The sequence below is a fragment of the Salvia hispanica genome, chromosome 6 (genome assembly GCF_029641045.1).
Source record: "Salvia hispanica isolate PSC_SH4W2 chromosome 6, Shi_PSC_v1, whole genome shotgun sequence".
Taxonomy (NCBI): Eukaryota; Viridiplantae; Streptophyta; class Magnoliopsida; order Lamiales; family Lamiaceae; genus Salvia; species Salvia hispanica.
In genome coordinates, this window is record NC_142697.1 from 31,463,468 (window position 1) to 31,484,350 (window position 20,883).

The 20,883-nt window shown below is 33.1% G+C and overlaps 1 protein-coding gene and 1 long non-coding RNA gene across 4 annotated transcripts; one reads left to right on the plus strand and one right to left on the minus strand.

Moving 5' to 3' along the window:
- Positions 1-11,853: 11,853 nt before the first annotated feature.
- On the plus strand, positions 11,854-15,249 carry LOC125204104 (uncharacterized). 3 transcript variants are annotated; one of them, XM_048102662.2, is made up of 8 exons: positions 11,854-11,989; positions 12,122-12,202; positions 12,960-13,198; positions 13,304-13,386; positions 13,571-13,682; positions 13,783-13,857; positions 13,939-14,152; positions 14,768-15,249. In XM_048102662.2, the coding sequence occupies exons 2-7, from the start codon at positions 12,127-12,129 to the stop codon at positions 14,119-14,121; spliced, it is 768 nt and encodes a 255-aa protein (XP_047958619.1). In that variant the 5' UTR covers positions 11,854-11,989; positions 12,122-12,126; the 3' UTR covers positions 14,122-14,152; positions 14,768-15,249. The 3 variants fall into 3 exon arrangements, with proteins under 3 accessions (XP_047958619.1, XP_047958618.1, XP_047958617.1); XM_048102661.2 differs by having other exon boundaries at positions 14,875-15,249; XM_048102660.2 differs by lacking the exon at positions 14,768-15,249 and having other exon boundaries at positions 13,939-14,316.
- Positions 15,250-17,487: 2,238 nt separating this feature from the next.
- Positions 17,488-18,427, minus strand: LOC148923575 (uncharacterized). Its single transcript, XR_016132339.1, has 2 exons — positions 18,355-18,427; positions 17,488-17,874 (listed from the first exon to the last, which is right to left on the minus strand). It is a non-coding gene; the product is annotated as an uncharacterized LOC148923575 (long non-coding RNA).
- Positions 18,428-20,883: the final 2,456 nt, after the last annotated feature.

The following is a 20,883-nucleotide window of genomic DNA, read 5'->3' on the forward strand; positions in this document are numbered from 1 at the left end:
CTTGACAAAAAACGTTTAACGCCTCGACTCTCAATATTAAATAAGGATTCAGAAACTTTACATCAAGATTGTATCCATTAAGTGAATCAAATAATGTACCATTACCATAATAGTAATCATTTTGGTACGATGTGGATACACCATATCCAATCTTGATATTAAACTTAAGTTATCCAATCCACTTACAGAAACAATATTTATAGCACACTAAGGTATATAGAGATAACCGTTAATATTTACATGACATCCGATGTCTAAGATCTATCTGTAAGTCTCAATGCCTTCGTTCTATGCCTTTATCACGTTTCTTATGAACAATTATTGTTCAAATCCTTTTGTAGATTAGATCGAACTGAATCCATGTTAAATATGAGTCAGATGAATAGTAGCACCAAAACTGACCACTAAGTATTATTAGGTTTTTCGATAAGATTTAATTTAAAGTAAACAAAACCGTTATGTTCAACTTTCTTATCGAATCAAGCCTTCCTTTTAGGACAATCTTTTCTGAAGTTGCTTGCAAATGAAACACTTCTTTTCCTTATGGATAAGCTTTTCCAGATTTTTCAGAAAACATTTATCCTTCCTTTTGTCCTACTTACTTAGTATTCATTTACTGGTGCCTACACCTCCAAGGCCTATGAGATTCGCAACTAGATAATTTATCTTCTTTAATCTTCCTTCCTTTTAAATCGACATAGCCTTTAATTCTTTAAATGTCTCATTTATCTTTAATGGTGTTGTAATACACCCGGAACTCGCTAAATTCAACATGTAGGGAGTTTATGATAAATTTTGGCCGACAATTGCTCATGAACTCCATTCTCAAGGTCATTAACTTTATTGTCTGTCAAGTTAGAGCATCCCCATCCGTGCTCTTAGCTAAGAGCACGGAAGTGGGCCCGGACATACTTTTACTGCTTGTCCTTAGCTAAGAGCACAACACCCACATCCATGCTCTTAGCTAAGGACAAGTTCAAGGGTCCCACCATTCTATTATTCAATTTATATAAAAACATTTTCACAATATTAAAATGCATTAAAAATATCCGGAGTACTATTACAAATTATAAAATAATTAAAAATTACATAATTCAAATCCTAAAAATTAAAAAATACATAACTAAAATCCTAAAAATTAAAAATTACGTAATTAAAATCCATAAAATTAAAAAGTATGAAAAAGTATGAATGAGAGATAATTTGATGTTAAAAATGGATGATTAATGTGTGTATTTATAGATGATTTTGGGATTAAAAAAAATTCACAAAAATAAAAAAAAACGTCTATAAACGGCTCTATTTTTTTGGGAATCCAAAAATATTTTTTTTTTTTTGGTATTATTTTGAATTTTTTATGAATTTTTTAAAAAATAAAAAATAAAAATCGAATTTGCCAACGTTAATGCCGTTGGCCAATAAGAAGACGCCACGTATGGCTGCTCAGCGGCACGGACGTGCTCTTAGCTAAGAGCAGCGCCGTGCCGCTGGCACGGACGGACGAGCTCCATCGGCGGACGGACGAGCTCTATCCAGCGGCACGGACGGACGGACGCACGAACGAGCACCGCTGCGGATGCTCTTAGACATGTTTGTCACATGATCGTGAATCGACTGAGACCAATCAAACTTCTTTGTAGTAAGCCCATACGTTATGCTTCTACAATTAACTTATCAACCAAACTCGATCATGAACACTCTTTAATTTGCTTAATGAATTCCTTGCATTTTCTGTCATGGGCAAAGATGATCTCAAATTTTCTGCCATTATCATTCTCATAAGGCTCAACCTGTTTGATCGCTCCCAATTCTTAATTTAGACTTTCAATTACGGAGTTCTCATCCATAATGGTTGAGATTCCTCTTCCGTTAGTATGGCATGGTACAATATCTTTACACCAGCGTAAGCCGGATCTTGTTCGGACCAATCTCCATAATTTTGCCCATTAATTTAAGACAGAGTTAGCATATGCACACAAATTTTATAAAGCTACAATATTTATACATGCTTATCTATAAGTGCTTGAGTTCTTTAACACAGATTCATAAACAGTAATAAAACTTTAAATAACATGCATTCAAGCAACCTTTGAGTAATATTTAAGCACATGTACTTTCAGTGATGCTAAATTATATACTTTAACAATTAATCAAACTAAACATAAATCAAATAAGCATGTTGCCTTTGGGTTCACATACTAAATGACACATGAATAAATGATTAATCCACTTCGTATTTATTAACTATATACAATGATCCACCTTTGGGTGATCTCCCAGTATATAGATAATAAAATAATTGATCAATCAAACTCTTATGTCATTTATAGCATCTCTATAATCATGATCAATTAATTAAACATTTAACATTTTCAATAAATAAATGCAATATAACAAGTCCACTTTGGTGATAAATAAGTTATATATTATTTAAATATTGAAATCTTTAATGGGTAGAATATCCTAAAATTGTTTTAACATTTCATAAAACAATTACCCAACACACAAGCGGAAGCATATTAATCAAAATCGAAAAATTCAAGACCATTCGAATTTCGATTTTGAAATCATATAAATGGTGAATTAACCAAATCTAGATTGGCTCTGATACCAACTGTAAGTCATATCTCAACTTTAATGATTTCGATAATGAAATCTAATTTTAGATTTGAATTAATTCAACCAAAACATTAATACTATAAAGTGGAGATAAAATCATCAACCTTCATCCATGTTTTCTTTGTTTGATGTAGAAGTTGAAATCCACCCATTAATGTTTGTCCTATCTTTGACTGGATATTCCATAATTGATGTTATCTCCTATTTGACCTCAAGCCTTTACTGATTCTTTTAATGAAGAAAGAATCAAAACCGAAAATATATGTGAATACGCAATACAACTATTCTTGCGTACGGCGTATTCCTTTTCTATATGTATGCAAAAATCAACACAACTTTAGTGCATGTATTTTACCATTATGCATGTGTTTTTCATATATCATAAAATGAAGACCGTGTCTATATATATAGACATCACCACGACATTCCTCAAAAAGACGTGTCTCTTTAATTTGCTAAACAAATGAATAGACACACCTTTTCAATTATGGAAGTTAATAAAGGAATTAACCACTTCGTTAATATTAATTAACTGTCACTTAACCAACTTTATTTGCACCATATAATCCGAATTCACGTAACACTTATAAGTATACATGTACAATCATTACTTTATAATATATATATGTACACATAATAAAACCTTTCATACATATACATATGTATATTATAATGAACCATTCATATATCAGTAGTATATAATTATAATACTCCCTCCGTCCATAAACAATAGATCTATTGTTATTCGGCACGGGTTTTAATGTAGAATTGGTAAAGTAAGAGAGATAAGGAGAAAAAGTAGGTAAAGTAAGAGAGATAGGGAGAAAAAGTGAGTAAAGTACGAGAGAGAGAAGAAAAAGTGGGAAAAGTATGAGAGATAAACTTTTCATTTTTAGAAAGTGATCTATTTTTTGTGGACGTCCCAAAATGACAAAAGTGATCTATTTTTTGTGGACGGAGAGAGTATATAATATCATAATATACTTATTTCAGAGGTAAGAGAGGAGGGTTATCAATACACCCGATTCTAATTCTTTAATCAAAACCGATACATCACGGTATCGTCTTTAATATTAGAATCCTTATCATTTAATATAAACTTGATCCTTATAATTAAATCGATAGACACATAGGTCATATAATATTCTTATAGTATCATGTGTCGTGTTTTCTTGACTGATCTTGTTTTTTTTTTGTTTTAATTTGTTCGTGGTTTTGTAAGGACTATGGGTGTTTGTGGCAACCCCTAGCCTCTCCTCTGCTTTTCTTTGCTTTTTTTTTTCATTTTGCTTTTGTTGTGATTTTGGTCCGTTTGTACTTGTATGTTCTTGGCTCGTCATTGAGTCATAGTTTGAACACACTTCATAATTATAGAAAGAGGTATTGACGCCTAATATCACGAAACTTTTTAAAAGTTTATTTTTCACACGGAACCCTAAATTTGGCATATAACATCACGAACTTATATAGTTGTTGCATTTTTATGACCAGCGGTAAAATCCGACTACATTAAAATGAGATAGATAATCATATTTGCATTCTAGGGACTTTGCATGGGCTATAATTTTTCAGTGATAACCATATCTGACGCGTTGTGATGGCAAATGAAATGTAGTCGGATTTTATCGTCGGTAATAAAAATGCAACAACTATAAAGTTCTTTCTTGAAGTTCGTGTAAAAATTAAAAAATTTATATATTCTGATTTTATCAATTCCTTTTCTATTAGTAGGAGTATTGTTTTTTAGCTATTTTTGGCGGACTCTAATTACTTTCTGCCTTGTCTCTTCCTTTTTTTTTATTATTATTTTTTTATATATACGTGTACTTTTTTCTTTACAGAGTGAACTTCAAAAATGGTCTCTGGAATGTGGGTTTATCTCGAAAATGGTCCATAAACTTTAAAAATATCACCAGTAGTCCCTGAACTAAAGGTTAATATAAAAAACGGTCCTTTTGCACTATTTTGGGACAAAAATGCTTATTTGAAAGGTTTTGGGGGGTTTGGGCAATTTGGTCATTTTACATTTTTAACATTTTAAATCTGATATTATTTCAGTCATGTACTATATCTGATATTATTTCAAAATTATCATTCTTCTTCCCTTTTTGTCATCCTTCACTTTGGTTCTTTATTTCAATATTAGATTTAATTTTACAAAATTAAATTTTAAATTTCATTTTTTAAATATCAATAAATTTTTTTAATTATAAAAATCATTAAATAACAAAAATTAATAGTCATAATAAATATTTGATAGTGCCTAATATTTAATCAATAAGATATGCCAACGTCTTAGTTTTAATCAATATTTAATAGCTTTAATCATAAATAGATCATATAACACGATTTATTCTGAAATAAATACGCATCTAATGTAAGACTAATATAATTTTTCGTTTATTAATTTGAAAACAATCAAAATGACTAGAAAATTTCAACAAAAATACTCCTATATAAAATTTTTAGTCAATTTCATAATATTCAATCACAAACAATTATAACAACCGAACGAAGGCTAAATAGAATAGCTCTTATTTTTCCATCATGATTAATATTATTTTTCTGTACTTCTTCAATTCAGCTGAATATTATACTCTCCCCTGTCCACAAAAAATAGATCACTTTTGCCATTTTGGGACGTCCACAAAAAATAGATCACTTTCTAAAAATGGAAAGTTTATCTCTCATACTTTTTTCATTTTTTCTTCCCTCTCTTATACTTTACTCATTTTTCTCCCTATCTCTCTTACTTTACCTACTTTTTTCTCCTCTTTACCAATTTTACATTAAAACCCGTGTCATACACAAAGTGATCTATTTTTTATGGACGGAGGGAGTATTAAATAACAAAAATTAATAGTTTTAATCAATATTTATAGTGTCCATGATTAAATAGTTTTAATTAAAACAATTTATTGATATTTAAAAATTAAAATTTAAAATTTAATTTTATAAATTAAATCTAATATTGAAATAAAGAAATAAAGTGAAGGATGACAAAAGGAAAGAAGAATGATAATTTTGAAATAATATCAGATTTAGTACATAACTAAAATAATATCAGATTTAAAATGTTAAAAGTGTAAAAAGACCAAATTGCCCAAACCCCCTAAAACCTTTCAAATAAGCATTTTTGTCCCAAAATAGTGCAAAAGGACCGTTTTTTATATTAACCTTTAGTCCAGGGACTACTGGTGATATTTTTAAAGTTTATGGACCATTTTCGAGATAAACCCACATTCCAAATACCATTTTTAAAGTTCCCTGTGTAAAGAAAAAAGTACACGTATATATAAAAAAATAATAATAAAAAAAAAAGGAGGAGACAAGGCAGAAAGTAAGTAGAGTCCGCCAAAAATAGCTAAAAAACAATACTCCTACTAATAGAAAAGGAATTGATAAAATCAGAATATATACATTTTTTAATTTTCAAATGTACGGAAATACAACATTTTGATTCAATTTCACTCTGCCTCTCTTCCTAAAACAGGAAGCGACGGATTGAACAATTAACTCAAACATCATCCTCTTCACCGACCTCCTCTTCGCCGGAAAAACACTCCCTTTCTTGGCTGTGAATCGCGCCGCCGCATCGCCGCCCTCAGCTGCCATCGAGTTTGTTAATTGTGTTATTTTCGGAGTGATGATGTACTTGACTAAACGAATTTATAGGAAAATCTCAAAGATCAAAATAGGGACAAAACTTAGAATGGAAGTTTTCTAATTGAAGGTAGAATGACACGTGCCCTTCAATTTAGTGTTCATGTACATTAGAATTTTACAATGTCTCTGTCGGAATCTATTAATATACAGCTGGACTGATTATTAGTACATCATCTTTATAAAAAAAAAATTGAAAATGGAATTTTACGCAACTTTCCAAGTACTTATGAAGTTCACAATTTATTTTTTATATTTCTCATTTTTTATTTATAAACTACTCCATTAATTAAATTAATTTATAAATAATAATACTAAATTTTTATAATTGAATTTAAGTAGTGCATGAGCTTCATAAGTTTTAATTTTTTTATTTATAACTATTAACTTAAATTCAAAATTTTAAGTAGTCATGCATGAATTCAATGAGCTTCATAAGTCCACATGATTTAAAAATATTGAATTTAAGTAGTGCATGAGCTTGAATTCGATGGTATTATCCGACCACTTAGATATGAAGTCACTAGAAGTTAAAGATGACAATGATTGGTTATTAGCTTTGTTCCTAAAAGTATGTGAGTGAATTTTCTGAAAATAGAAGATACTATTAAAATAAAATTTTAAAAGAAAATTATTTGATAAGTAAATAAGGAGAATGTGTTATGTGAGACTCTGAAAAATAAATTAGGAAATGAAGGTATTCAGATATGAACAAATTCAATTTTCGAATTAAAAAATTACTACTAGATAGTAATTAAAGCACGTTGCCTGCTTGCAATGACTGTGTGCTCATTGTTCAATAGTACCTTCAAAATATGAATAAAAAAGAATTATTTTGTCATATTGTGCACAATTAAGTAGATATTGCTCCCACCAACAACTAATTAGCACCACCTATATTAATTTGAGTTCGATTTTAATGAAGGAATTACTAAATAAAAGTATTGTTAGAGGCACAAGTAAAATACTACGAGTATCAGTCTTTACAGAATCTCATTAAAATAGAAAAATCTGATAAACGTTATTTAAATTTCAATTATCTAACTGGATTATTCATAGAGAGCCATAGTATAATTTGTAATTAACTTGCCGTAACAGCCAACGCAAAGAAATAAATGCAATTACAATCGTGGCAATGAAATGCTAACACAAAGGTCCAAATCGGAACTGACTTCTAAGTTCGAAGTTGCAAGCCATTTTTTTCTAACTATAGATAGTTCACAAAGATTTTGATTCGTACCACAATCCAAATTAACACATCATATATGCATGCAGGGCCCATATTTGCAAAGTAGGGACGGCTTTGAGGATGATGATCGGAGTTGACTTCCAAGTTCAAAATTGCAAGCCAATTTTTTCAACCACTGGCGTACCTACATGTAATGGGGGAGGGGCTTTAGCCCCTAAAAAATTCAATTTTTTAATTTTTTTCTATTACAAATTTTAAAATTTATTCATATTTTGTATTAGTATATAAAAGCCCCTAATAATAATTTAAATTAGCTGAAAATTTATATTTAAATATATTTTTAAAAATTTAGGCCCTACTCATGTTCGTTTCTGTGTCTGCCCTTGTTTTCTACTAAAGATAATTAACAAAGATTTTGATTCGTACCACGACGCAAATTAACACATAAAAAACGCATGCATGGCCCATATTTGCAAGTTAGGGACGGCTTTGAGGATGATGTTCGGATGTGAACTTTTGTGGTCACTATCATACACGACCCTTCATGTCATTAGACAATTTTGACATGTTGAGCTCATGCAATCAATGTTTGGGAAGAAATGTTATGCATATGACAGTTTTGGATTATTAGCGACCTTAAATATTCAATGTTGAATGCAATGACGGATGCTGTATATTTTAATTTGAAGAGTGCAATGTAGAGGCGTTTCGTCAAGTGGTCAGTGTCATGTTGAAGAGTGCGATATAGAGGCGTTTCGTCAAGTAGTTGGTGTCATGTCATTTCATCGTAGAATTTTTTTAATGAGCAATTATTATCCTAAACATCTAGATGATTTAGTAATCCATTAATTTTAAACTTAACTTGTTTCCATTATTTTTGAAGCATATCGTTAGGAAACATTTCTTATATAAGTAATACTACCACTAAGCCATTATTGTTCTAAATTAAATTCGGACAAGCATGTTAATTTGTTCTATCAATTTCAAATCTAAAGTAGAAGACCAATAACTAATTGAATTTTTTTTTCGATTATTAAAAATTTATCAACTTCAAATATAATCAAAATGGAACCAACTCAATTAATAAAGTAACTAAATAATCGAATTTTTAGTAAAAAAATTGCTTATTTTGTTTGATTATCTTATGGTATGATTATTTCATTTCTAAAAGCCATACACAATAATAGTTCATAATTAGTATATATGAGCACAATATTAATTTATTAGAAATTCGATAGATATGATGAATAAAAACAGCTACTTTTATTATTTCCGGATTAATCCCCCCAATCTAGTTAAGTTTTCAAATGGTTGCCCTACAGAGAAAAATCACTCATGTGCTTATCGTACAAAAGTGAATTCAAAAACATAAAAACTAAGTATATTCACGACCCTTTCCTTAAAATTCATCCATTCTCTTAACAATTTATGGGGGCGTGTGGGAGACAAACTGCCCTCCTTCACGCCTTCGTGTGTGTCCTGCCGGAGGGGACACTCCCAACTTGTCTTACCTGGATGAGACGGGAAATGCTTTTGTTGGTGTTTTGCAGCTGCTTTAAGAAGAGTCGTTGGCAACGACTACTTGAAACTTTTAATATGAGAACATATCTACTCAAAAATATTTTTAAAATTGAAATTCAAGTTAAAAATTTGACAACCCAGGTGGGCGAATGACCGCCATTCATGCGAGGTGTGACAGCCTGCACGCCATCTCATTGCCTCCACAACGCGTTGTAGGCCCATTGACGAGATTCGGCCGTCAGTGTATTACCCATGTCAAAATTTTATACTCATTCCATTTTTTAAAAATAGCAACTATTTCCATTTTGGGTCATTCCTTAAATGTAGAAACTTTTGAATCTTTCTATTTTAGGACATGAACCCTACAATTCATTAAATCTACCTTCACTACGTTTTCTTTTTCTCTTTCTTACGTTACTCATTTTTCTTTTCCTCTCTCTTACTTTACCAATTTTTCTCACTTATTTTATCAATTGTCCATTAAAATTCGTGTCGTTTCAAATGTTTCAATTTTTTTAATACGGAGGGTGTATACTAATACTACTACTATTAATATGAAATAGAGAATTACTAGTAGTACTACTTAGAGCACTCCCAATGGAGTTCCCTTATTTCTCCCTTATTTCTCCCTAACTCCTGCCACATCAGCGCCACATCAGCATCACATTTTATCCCCAGTTTTTAGCCAACCCCTACAATGGTTTCTCCCTTATTTCTCCCTTATTTCTCCCTAACTCAACATTTCATTTTTACATCATCACTAATTTAATTGTTTTATTTTTATATATAATAAAGCTAGCTTATTTAATTTATAAAGATAAATCAAATAAATAGTAATAAAGTTCGTTGTATTAAACACGGGTACACATTACAACGAAGAAAATTAAAAAAAAAAAAAGTACACGAATGGAAATAAAAAATCAAAAAAAAAATTCAAAGAAAAAAAAATTCAAGGGCGGTGGGCGCGGTTTCTATTTGCCCACAATTCTTCGATGATATCGTGTTGTAGTGCTTGATGGGCCTCCTTCTGGTGTATGTCCATGAACGCCTGGAACCGTTCATGTTCGTTGTGCGGTACACCCTGGCGGGCGGACTCGGTTGAGACACCGTGACTCGATGATGCAACACTTGGGTCGTTGGTGACGTCGAGGACGCCTTCGTGTTCATCTTCGATGATCATGTTATGCATGATGATGCACGCATACATGATATCGGCAATATCCCCCTGGTAGAAAAAGCGCGTCGGACCCTTTACCAGTGCAAATCGCGATTGGAGCACCCCAAATGCCCTCTCCACATCCTTGCGCGCAGACTCTTGCGCTCGGGCAAAATACCTTCTTCTATCTCCGAGTGGGCATCTGATCGTCTTCAGAAACACGGGCCATTGCGGATAGATGCCGTCAGCCAGGTAGTACCCCATGTTATGCACATTGCCATTGGCCGTGAATTCGATGGAGGGGCCTAATCCGTTGATCCGCTCGTTGAAAAGGGGCGAGGAATTGAGAACATTTAGGTCGTTGTTCGACCCGGCTATACCAAAATAAGCATGCCAAATCCAAAGCCGTTGGTCGGCAACGGCTTCAAGAATGATGGTGGGATGCGTACCTTTGTAGCCGGTAGTAAACTGGCCTCGCCACGCGGTTGGGCAGTTCTTCCACTGCCAGTGCATACAGTCGATGCTGCCGAGCATCCCCGGAAAGCCGTGGGTCCTCCAGTGCCAATCCAGTAGGAACTGGCAGTCAGCTGCGTCCGGCGAGCGAAGGTAGTGCTCCCCAAATATCTCTCGCACGCCCTGACAGAAATTCTTCAGGCACTCGTTGCCAGTCGTCTCGCCGCATTGCAGATACTCATCGAACATGTCGGCGGACCCTCCATATGCCAACTGCCGGATGGCAACAGTGCATTTCTGTAGGGGCGATAGTCCGGGCTTCCCTGCTGCGTCTCGCTGGAGCCGGAACTCGGGGTAACGCGCGGACAACGCATTAACAATGCGCAGGAAGAGGGAGCGGCGCATTCTGAACCGGCGACGAAATACATCTGCCGGATAACGTGGTTCCTCCGCGAAATAATCGGCGAACAGCCGATCGTGCGCACCAGTGTGGTTGCGAGGGATGTATCGGCGCCGCCGGCGGATTGGCCGTTGGGGGGGTGGCTGCTGCATTCGAGCGATCTCGCTTTGTATGCAGCGGGAGATATAGTTGTTGATTGGGTTGTTGGCGAAACCCGCTACATCCCATCCGGTGGGAGCGGGAGGTACCTCTTCTTCGGAAGAAGAATGTGATATTTCCTCGTCGGACTGAGCACGAGACGATGAATCAGAACTCATTTAATAAAGATGGAGAGAAAAAAGATTGAAAATTTGTGTGAATGAAGTTTGTGGGTGATGAATGGAGGAAGAGGATGAAATATTTATAGGGGTGGGATAAAATAGCCGTTCGGCCAAAAAAAAAAAAAAAAATTTTAAAAATCGCCGATTATCGCCGAGCGTCGCCCACAGTGGCCGGCGATCGCTCGGCGATAATCCGGCGATAAATCGCCACTCGGCGAAGCAACGGTAACATTATCGCCGAATTATCGCCGACTTCGCCACAATGGCCGGCGATAATTCGGCGATAATCGGCGATTTATCGCCGAGAATTCGCCACCTCCATTGGGAGTGCTCTTACTAATTTTAAATTTAACCTTTTCTATATCGAATATACTTTCCAATTTATCCATATGAGTTATAATTACTTGAATGATATGAAAGAGATCATCTTACACATTAAATTGTACTTATTTCTTTGTCTAATGTCAAATTTATCTTAACAATAGCAAGGAAACGAATTTATATTTATATAAATTTAAAAATAAGTATCATGGTAAATGATCCAATAATTCCCGGGTTTGTACAGATACAAAAACTCTAGGGTTTTAAGAGGGTTTACCGACGCCACCGCTCCGTGCCAATTCTCCGCCGCCGTCTCCGACCTTGCTTTATTTCTTCAATTCTGCAAGGTTCAAGAAATTTATCGTTTGCCTTTCTAAATTTGTTGGTCTGGTCCGACCATTTTTCCACGGTTCTTTCAGTTCTAAGGGGAGTTTTCGCTGCCTTCTCCTAACTCGATTCCTTTCTCTGATTGAATGCAGAAGCCATGGGAAAGAAGGAAAAATCATCGAAAAGGAAAAACCGAGAGACCGGAGTCGGCAGTGAGGTTTTGTTGCAGAAGAGTAAGTTTTAATATGATTCTGATTGTTTTAAAAATGTCAATTTGCATTGGAATCAAGTTTGTAATGTAGCAATTTTTGCTTATGGTGCTAGCTCTGATTCTATTAAAGTTTTGATCTTTATGACTTGGATATGCTTGAGAGATTGTCTTTTCCGTCTAGTAGTTCTGATTTTCCCCCAAATTTTTGTTTAATATAGTACTCCATATATTTTGGTGGAGAGTGGAGTGCTGATTGTTCCTCGCCCTTTACCATTTATAATCAAATATTGTTGAGTGCAAAAATCTCGATTTTCACCTTATAACAAACACACCTACCAGTAGTGATATGCTTCATATTCCCTGTCCGAATTTGTCTGGAATAGCAAGGTTAAATTGAACTCCCTTTACACGTATTAGGGCGTTTTATCAGTAGCTTCTGCTGTACTTTTCACCTAAGCACTTTATAGACTTAAGTCACTGAATGAATCACAGTAATATGGTCGCTGCACGAAATTGATTATAGTGTAGAGTGGTTCTTATTGCTGAATTGCAATATTGAGATGCTCCATTATGATTTTCCCTTCTTACTGAGTGCTTAGTAATGAGACAGGTTGAACTATTTTTCATTTATAAGTTAGTTCAGGATGGTTGCTATTAGAAGTTTCTCTTTCTTGTCAGTTGAGGATACTAATAGAAATGATTGCAGTTATATTTAAATATATACACGACTATACTTTATGGAACTTTGAAGCATCGTCTTCTATCCTTGTGGATTTAAGGTATTGGAGATAAAGATGGATTGGATGCCATCGATGACTTGAATGAACCAACCATGGGTGAAAAACTTGCAAGCCTCAAATTGGAAGGAAAGGATGATGTCCCAAACCCTGAAAATGCAGACTCTTCTCTTGTGGTAAAGCCACCTAGTGCAGACTCGGTTAATATTTTAGTTAAGCAAGCACTGCATGCTGATGACCGAGCCCTTCTCATAGATTGCTTATACAGACAGGATGAGAAGGTTAGTATTTCACTCCCTTCGCTTTATTGGTTGTTCTATTCTCACATTCTGTATGGAAACAGATGGCTGGACCTTCAGTTTTTCCTGATAACGAGTTATACGCAGGTCATTGCAAACTCACTATCGATGTTGAATCCTTCTGATGTCCTCAAGTTCTTAAAGTCTCTTGTGCCGATAATCCAATTAAGGTAAGAGAGTTAGGTGTACTTGTCAAGTTGTGATTGTCCTCTGAAGATTACTTCAGTAATTTTTTGTTCCTCAGTGAAATTACTTCATCTATTGGTAGTATGAACCTTGAAATTTTTTGAATTCTTAGATGACAAACTACAGTCTCATGTGTTGTTAAACTCTTGTTTTTTTAAACGTAAACAGGGGTGCCGTTCTGGCCTGTGCTCTTCCATGGCTCAGAAGTTTACTTCTCCAGCATTCTAGCAGCATAATGTCCCAAGAGTCTTCCTTGGCTGCTCTAAACACTTTATATCAGGTAAGAGGATTTCTCATGTTTATTAGGCTACATTTTATTTGGATTAGGGGATTATATTTCCACTGAATAATTTAAGAATAATTTCCACATGTTTATGCAGATAATAGAATCAAGAGTCTCAACCTTCAACCCTGCTCTTCAACTATCAAGTTGTTTGGACTTGCTTTATGCAGAGGTGAGTAGATGCTGCTGAACGTTTTATATTTTATGTTTAACATATGAGAACAATGCGGTGAATACGAAATTCTTGGTACAGTCTGTTTACGATGAAGTGGAGGAGAATGATGTAATTGCACCTGTTATATATGAAGATGAGGATGATAGTGATGAGGATGAAAGTGATGCAGATTCTTCTATGGAAGTTGACACTGTGGAAGATGGTGAAGAACCTATACTCTACAGTGACATCAGTGATGCAGAAGAGGATGGAAGTGACTAAACTGATCATCAAATTCTTTGCTGCCTGACATGTATGTATAAGCAAGCTCTATCACTCATAGTTCACAAAGTGTAGAAAAATGAATTGTTCTTTGATTTCTATCACTATCCCCCTGTTCCATTCTTGTCATGATATTTTGTACTTCCAAAGAGTTATAGCCACCTTTTGTCTCATTAGCATTTGCATGTTCTATAAGATTTTTCCTTGCCTCCTCCCCCCTAATGTTTTGATTTTCTGCGTATCCTTTTAACCGTAGTTTGCATGCTGTTCTTAGCTTGCCATCCAGTATGTCAGAAAATTGTATTAGCACCTTCGTGAGTGAACATACGTGTGTATTAAATGTCTAAATCTATCGCAAGGAAATATATCATGTGTCTGCAACTACAGAAGAATGGCTCAGATATAAGAATAAACAATAGAACAAATTCTGGGATTGTTTACATTTCTAGACATTACAAACAGGAGCTGTCAATACCATGAGTAATCTGCTATTATGCTGTGTAAAACAATGTGAAAAACATACTTAAACCAGTTGAAACAGACTCTTATGCTTAACAACGCATGAAGATGTGATGATAAAACTTCATATGCTAATTGTTACTAGTACCGACTTTTGCTTTGTTGTTGTCACCCCCTGCAACTTTAGCAAGAGATTTTCCAAAAGCTCGAGCGATCGTCTTGCCCATCATTGTTGAAACATGCTCCCTCTGTTTTGGAATAACACTTGCCTTTGTTCCCTTTGGTGGTGCATAGTTGCTGCTGCTGGCGCTCTCGTTGTTGTTGGAACCCATTGCTTGCTACCTTTCGACGATGTGTGTGTGTGTGTCTGTGTTTGAGTTAGTTGTGTATGTATGTAAGTTAGATCTCTGTATTTGCTTTGATAAATAGAAGGATGGTGGTGCTTTTATAGTACTTATGCTTGTTAGACTTTCTCAACTTCATAAAAATGTGGAGGACAACAGCCAGTGTGTTTATTTGTGTGTGTTTATGTGAAGAGAGACACAGTGAGAGTGTTTGTGAGTGTGTGAAGATGAAATAGGCACACGTCAATGGTGATTTAAGAATATGTAAGAAGTGAAATTGTAAACACCAACATTTGACGTGTGGAATTTTGTGGCATTTAACATATATCACTAAGAATGATTTTACGCGTTTTTTTGGATAATACAATAACATGTCGCAATACTAATATTATTATATTGATCTAACTAAGATGGGATGACGGATTTACTATTGTTCCTGATGTTTTCAAATCTTTAAATAAGTAAATTATGTCCATGGATTTAGATTTATATACTTTTCCGTCCAAAAAAAATACTCCCTCTGTTTCACGGTAATAGAGGCATTTCATTTTGCACATTCATTTTTTGAAAAAATAATTATAAATAATTAAAGTGGAGAAAAAGTAAAGCAAGAGAGAGAATATTATAGATAATACTCTTTTTTACATTATTCTCTCTCTTACTTTACTCTCTCTCACTTTAATTATTTAAGATCATTTTTTCAAAACGAGTGCAGAAAATGAAAGTCTCTATTACTGTGGAATAGAGGGAGTAGTCTAATTTGTGGACAATATGAGTTTTAATGATAAATTAGTAAAGTAAGAGAGAGATAAAAGTGGGTAGGGTATGAAAGTGAGGAGAAAAAAGAAGAGAAAAAGTGGATAAAGTATGAAGAAAAAGTTTCTATTTTCATGGGTGCAACAAAATGGAATATGAGATTATTTTTTTGGACGGAGGGAGTATAACTTAGTTGTAACTTGGTAAAATATTTCTTACTACAAATAAATTGGAAGTTCTTACTCATTTAGTGTAGGTGTGTGACTAAGAGTATGTGAGTTATAGCACTAAAAGAAGTGGACGTATTTGTGTTGGAGTGCAATGATCTTTTTCCTTTTTGTCGTAATTATGTATTGTCAATTGGTGATAGTTGAGGTGTGGACATACAATTATGCGACTTATTTCCACTTTTTGGCATTTCTCAATATCAAAACTTGATCCACTAACATTTTAGGAGGAAAGGACTTTGCTGTGGAAGTTCAAATGTTACTATAATCTTAATTTTACAATATGCTCTCTTCTCTTCGTATACAAATAATAGTCTTCTTTTACTATTATGGTCCGTCCACAACAATCAATTCACTTCATAATATTTAGTGACATAGCCCACCACCTTTTCTCTCTTCCTCTTATATATCCATTTTCAGCTAATAATATTTTAATAATATTTTCTTTATCGCACTATCAATTTTACATTAAAATCCACGATTGTCCACTAACCAAACTAACACGGACAGTGGGGAGGGAATATTTAATTGAGAAATTAAGATTCTTAGCGAGTATACTTAATATACTAGTGATGTAGAATGCTCAACTCAAATCACATTAAAATTCACAAGATAGTAGTTGGGGGATAATAGGTTAGTTTTTTCCGCTTTACTGCTTAAATGCTAGTAATAGTTATATGTCATTCTATTAGAATGTTGATTAATTAATACAGTACGTGATCAATTAATGATTTTTGATCAAATTTGTGTCTTTTTTTTCCTTGTTCTTGCTGTGGTTTTCTTTTCCCCGCCCCCCCCCCCCCCCCCCCGAAGTCGACCACCACATCCTTGTAAATTTATTTGTAATAAGAGAAGGCCCCTCCAAAATTAAATTGTACAATGACATCTGCCGTGTGGGGCTATACGCCATCTTACTACGTAAAAACAATCTTATCGTATATACGTGTTTTAGATAAAGATTATGAACAAATCAAATTATCAAGATTTTTACAAACGTGATGCTTTATGAAATACAATTTCTTAGATTTTTTTTTGTTTTACGTAGTTACTTTGAAATTTTGGTGTGCGTTCGTGGCAACATGTTTATTAACATTAAATTACATAGAAAATAATTTATCTTTTCATAACTATTTAAAATGGCTATAAATGTCTTTTGTTTGTTCCCATATCATTTAATCAATAAATATTAATATTTTGTTTAATATAAAAATGTCTTCTTGTTGAAGCTCTAATTGTACTATATATGGTTAATTTACTTCTCTTTCTTTATTATATCTCTTTGTTTAAGATTAATATAAAAAACTTATAAACAATTGTTTTTGAAAATTTGTTTAATTTATGTAAGATAAATTAGATATTTGTTTTCTGGAAAAAGTTTATGAAATATTTTTGTCCCTAGTACTATGAAATTTCTAGCTTCACCACTAAATCACACAAACTATGAATCTACGATCAACCCTTTTCTTAGATAGGGATTTAAATTTTTGAATTTTTTCAGCATTTTTCTTGATGATAGGTAAAAATTCTAATTTCACGAGCGAAGAGAATAAAATTAGTGCATGGTATACAACAAAACCACATATCCACAATCAATATATTTTTAATAATAAATAATGTAAACGTTTACAGACAGAATCAAATCACCACTATCGATTTGGTAGACAATCTATAAAAGTATTTTTCTGACCTATTTCACAACACATGCAAATTTGTGACTAGTAGACATATAATGATATAATGAAAGAACATTATGGAGTAAAAATATACTATTGATCATCACAAGGCTTAACTTTTCCCTTATCTTTGTGGTCTTTATAAACCTCAACAACAGTGTTGGCAGCTTTCTTTCCAAGCTCTCCATATTTCTTCACTGCCATTGCTGTAATCTTTCCTCTTTTAGAACCACTACTTCCCTTCTTCTCCCCACTAGTGCTCCCTTCTTTGCTGGGATTCATCTTCACCCTCTTCTACAAATAGAAACCGAATTTCGATGAGAAGTTAGTTAGGTAAAAAAATTTTATTCGATCACGGTGCAATTCAATAACGAGAGACGACGTTAGTTAAACTTGTTCATGTTTGAACAAATGATTTGTCAGATTTTTAGTTTATCTATCACTAATTTCAGTTTGTTGAGTTGTTATTTCATCGCTTAGTGGTTCATTGATATCAGGTTGTTAAAAAAATGAACAAATCAAAATAAAAAAATTAAATAAATAAGAATGGATTACCAACGTAATCCAATGTTGGTACGGGGCAATCGCATCCATTGGTAAATTTAATTACCAATTGATTTTCGGGTTCATCGACATGTGATTATGTCGATAATCCCCGCTTTTTTAGTGACAACAGTCAAGAGAAAGTGATGGATTAAGAATACAATCTCCTATACGAACACAAACTATATTGGGAAGTAAATTTGAAAACCAAAACTAAAACATAGTACTTACTATAATGAGATGACCTCTTGATTGATTCCTTTTATTTCTAATTTGTTTGTGTTTTGAGTTGGGGTGGTGTATTGTTTAAGCTAGAGTTGAGAGATATTTATAGTAGGGGTTGCCAAATGCCCCTTCTTTATTGGTTCAATTTATGTTTTCTTCTCAACTTTCGTTACTAATTGCTAGGTAATTTCTGCGACATTCTAAAAATATACAAAATATAATTTGATTTTATAAGTATATAGCCAAATATGTGTGAATGTGTAGACGTTTATGATGAAATTTTTCTTAGTCAGTAAAGTTTAAATCCCATTATTCCAAAGAGTGTATACCTAACTTACACATCTCTTGTGTTCCTGCATGTGTGTGGGATATAGAGAGACAATGCACAAAAATAAAAATAAAAAGAATGAAAACTAAAATCACATTTTCCAGGAATTTGCTAGGAAAATAAGAATAAAAATAATACTAAAATCTAATGAGTTTAGAGGAACATGGGCAAGTAATTTCATTATCTTGGGTATTATTTCCTCCTAAATCAATGGAATATTACAAATTAGAAATAATCTTAAGGCCTCTTGTTGTTATTGGTTCTTACTTTCGAAGCTAACAAAGCAAACTACGTTGTGGAGAGAGGGTAGAGAAAGCAATGTTCAAGGTTGAATCATTAGTCATTACATTGAATGATATTGTTCCCTTTATCAATTGAATATTACTTATGAAACTAAATTAACTAATCATAAGATATATCCCATTTTGAGATATTTAAATTATGAAATTTGATATCAATTTTTTCAACTGTATTGTGTACAAAATAATGTTTTTGGTGATGCTCAAAATGACATTCATTTGTTAAAATATTAATTTTTTTTTCTTTTTTCTTTTTAACTAAAACAGTAATTTTAAACATCAACAAAGTTGTCGTTGTACACGTATGAGGCAATTGAAAAAAATAAAAATTTCATGATTTAATATTTTAAATTCAAACTTTATGAAATTGACCAAATGTTTACCGAAAATTCTGTAATTTAAATGATTATTATCCTTAAAATAAACTATATCCACCTTTATAAAAACTTACCTACTTTCATATATAAAGATATAATTACCCCTCATTAATTACAAGTGAATCACCTAATATATATACTCTATTCTTCCATGATTACTTGACATAACTTTCTTTTTTCATATGCACACGATTCATTGACACCTTAACGTTTAACAATTTTTTGATAATGGACCACATATTCTACTGATTCACTTTATCCATATTTTTTCCTTTTGAATAAAGAGAAGCAAATATATCTTTCCAAAACTGAAGTAGGTATAACACTTCACAAATGCCCTAATCATTGAAGAATGATTTTTTATGAAAATGAGGTAAATATGATAGTAGTTATTTATTTTTCCTCTTCCGTTGAAAGATGTTCTAATCACCAATTATGAGTGGGGCCAACTTTTAAGTTATTGGTTGTGATCTTTTGCAACTAAGTTAGCAATGTTATGTCTCACATATGCTTAATCTCTAGGCTTCTTGTTGATTACGCGTTATTTTGGTATTGATTTCTACACGACGTGAAAGAAAAGAAAAAGTTAAATTAATGTTGATGCATATTCAATGATTTGGGTAATTAATGAAATGTGGATTTTCAACGTAACATAATTTGGTGGATTTTGTTATATGCTTTTTTCTTGCTTTTCCACTTTGTTTTCCCCAATTCCACCATAGTAAATTTCTTTGTAACAAGAGATCGAAGGCCACAATATGTATTGTAGAGTAAACCAATCAAATAGCCACTGTAAATTTTGATATTTTTTTAAGAAGAAGAAAATCATGAATGTATGATGGTTCAAAATCATTACGACGAAGTATCACAATAAAAGCAGAAACCTTAGTGTAGAATTTGCATGAGTTCTTTGCAACTTTCGTTTACTTTTCATGTTGATTTACACAATTTTAATTGGTTATAGAAGCCAACAGATTTGATTATACATTTTCAACTAGCTCGATATCTTACTAATTTGATAAATTTAGTAGTAGTATATCAATAATAATTCACTCAACTTAACAAAGGAAAGTTTTAACATATACCCGAGATCTATATATTCAATTCAAACTAAATCAAAATTTAAGTTTTAAAATGATTTTCCTGATTTTTTATCAACTAGATGAGTTTTAGACAAATTTTGGATTGAATCGTTGGTGTGTTTTAAAGATGATTATATATGCTTTAATATTAAGAGCATATATTGATGAGCTTCGATGCAATTACAATGAAAGCCAGATAATAAAATTACATGATAAAGTTATAGTACATCAAAACATAAAATTTTTGGGTTATAAAATTTTGCATTAAATGCTATGGTATGTGGATTAATTGATGAGTGATTAATTGCATGGTTTCTTTGTGACCCAATTGTGTATCGGAGTTGAGATTGATTGAATAGTCAAAACGTGGAAAATATGACGTGGTTGTTGAATAATCAAAGATGTGGAAAATATGACGTGGCCGTTGAAATGTCAATGTGTTGAGAAAA

What these genes read in the sequence shown, in the direction of transcription:
- LOC125204104 (XM_048102662.2), top strand. Translation starts at nt 12,127, where the DNA reads ATGGGAAAGAAGGAAAAATCATCGAAAAGGAAAAACCGAGAGACCGGA. An exon ending in TGAGGTTTTGTTGCAGAAGA is followed by an intron (nt 12,203 to 12,959) that starts GTAAGTTTTAAT and finishes TGTGGATTTAAG; the next exon opens with GTATTGGAGATAAAGATGGA. An exon ending in CTCTAAACACTTTATATCAG is followed by an intron (nt 13,683 to 13,782) that starts GTAAGAGGATTT and finishes ATGTTTATGCAG; the next exon opens with ATAATAGAATCAAGAGTCTC.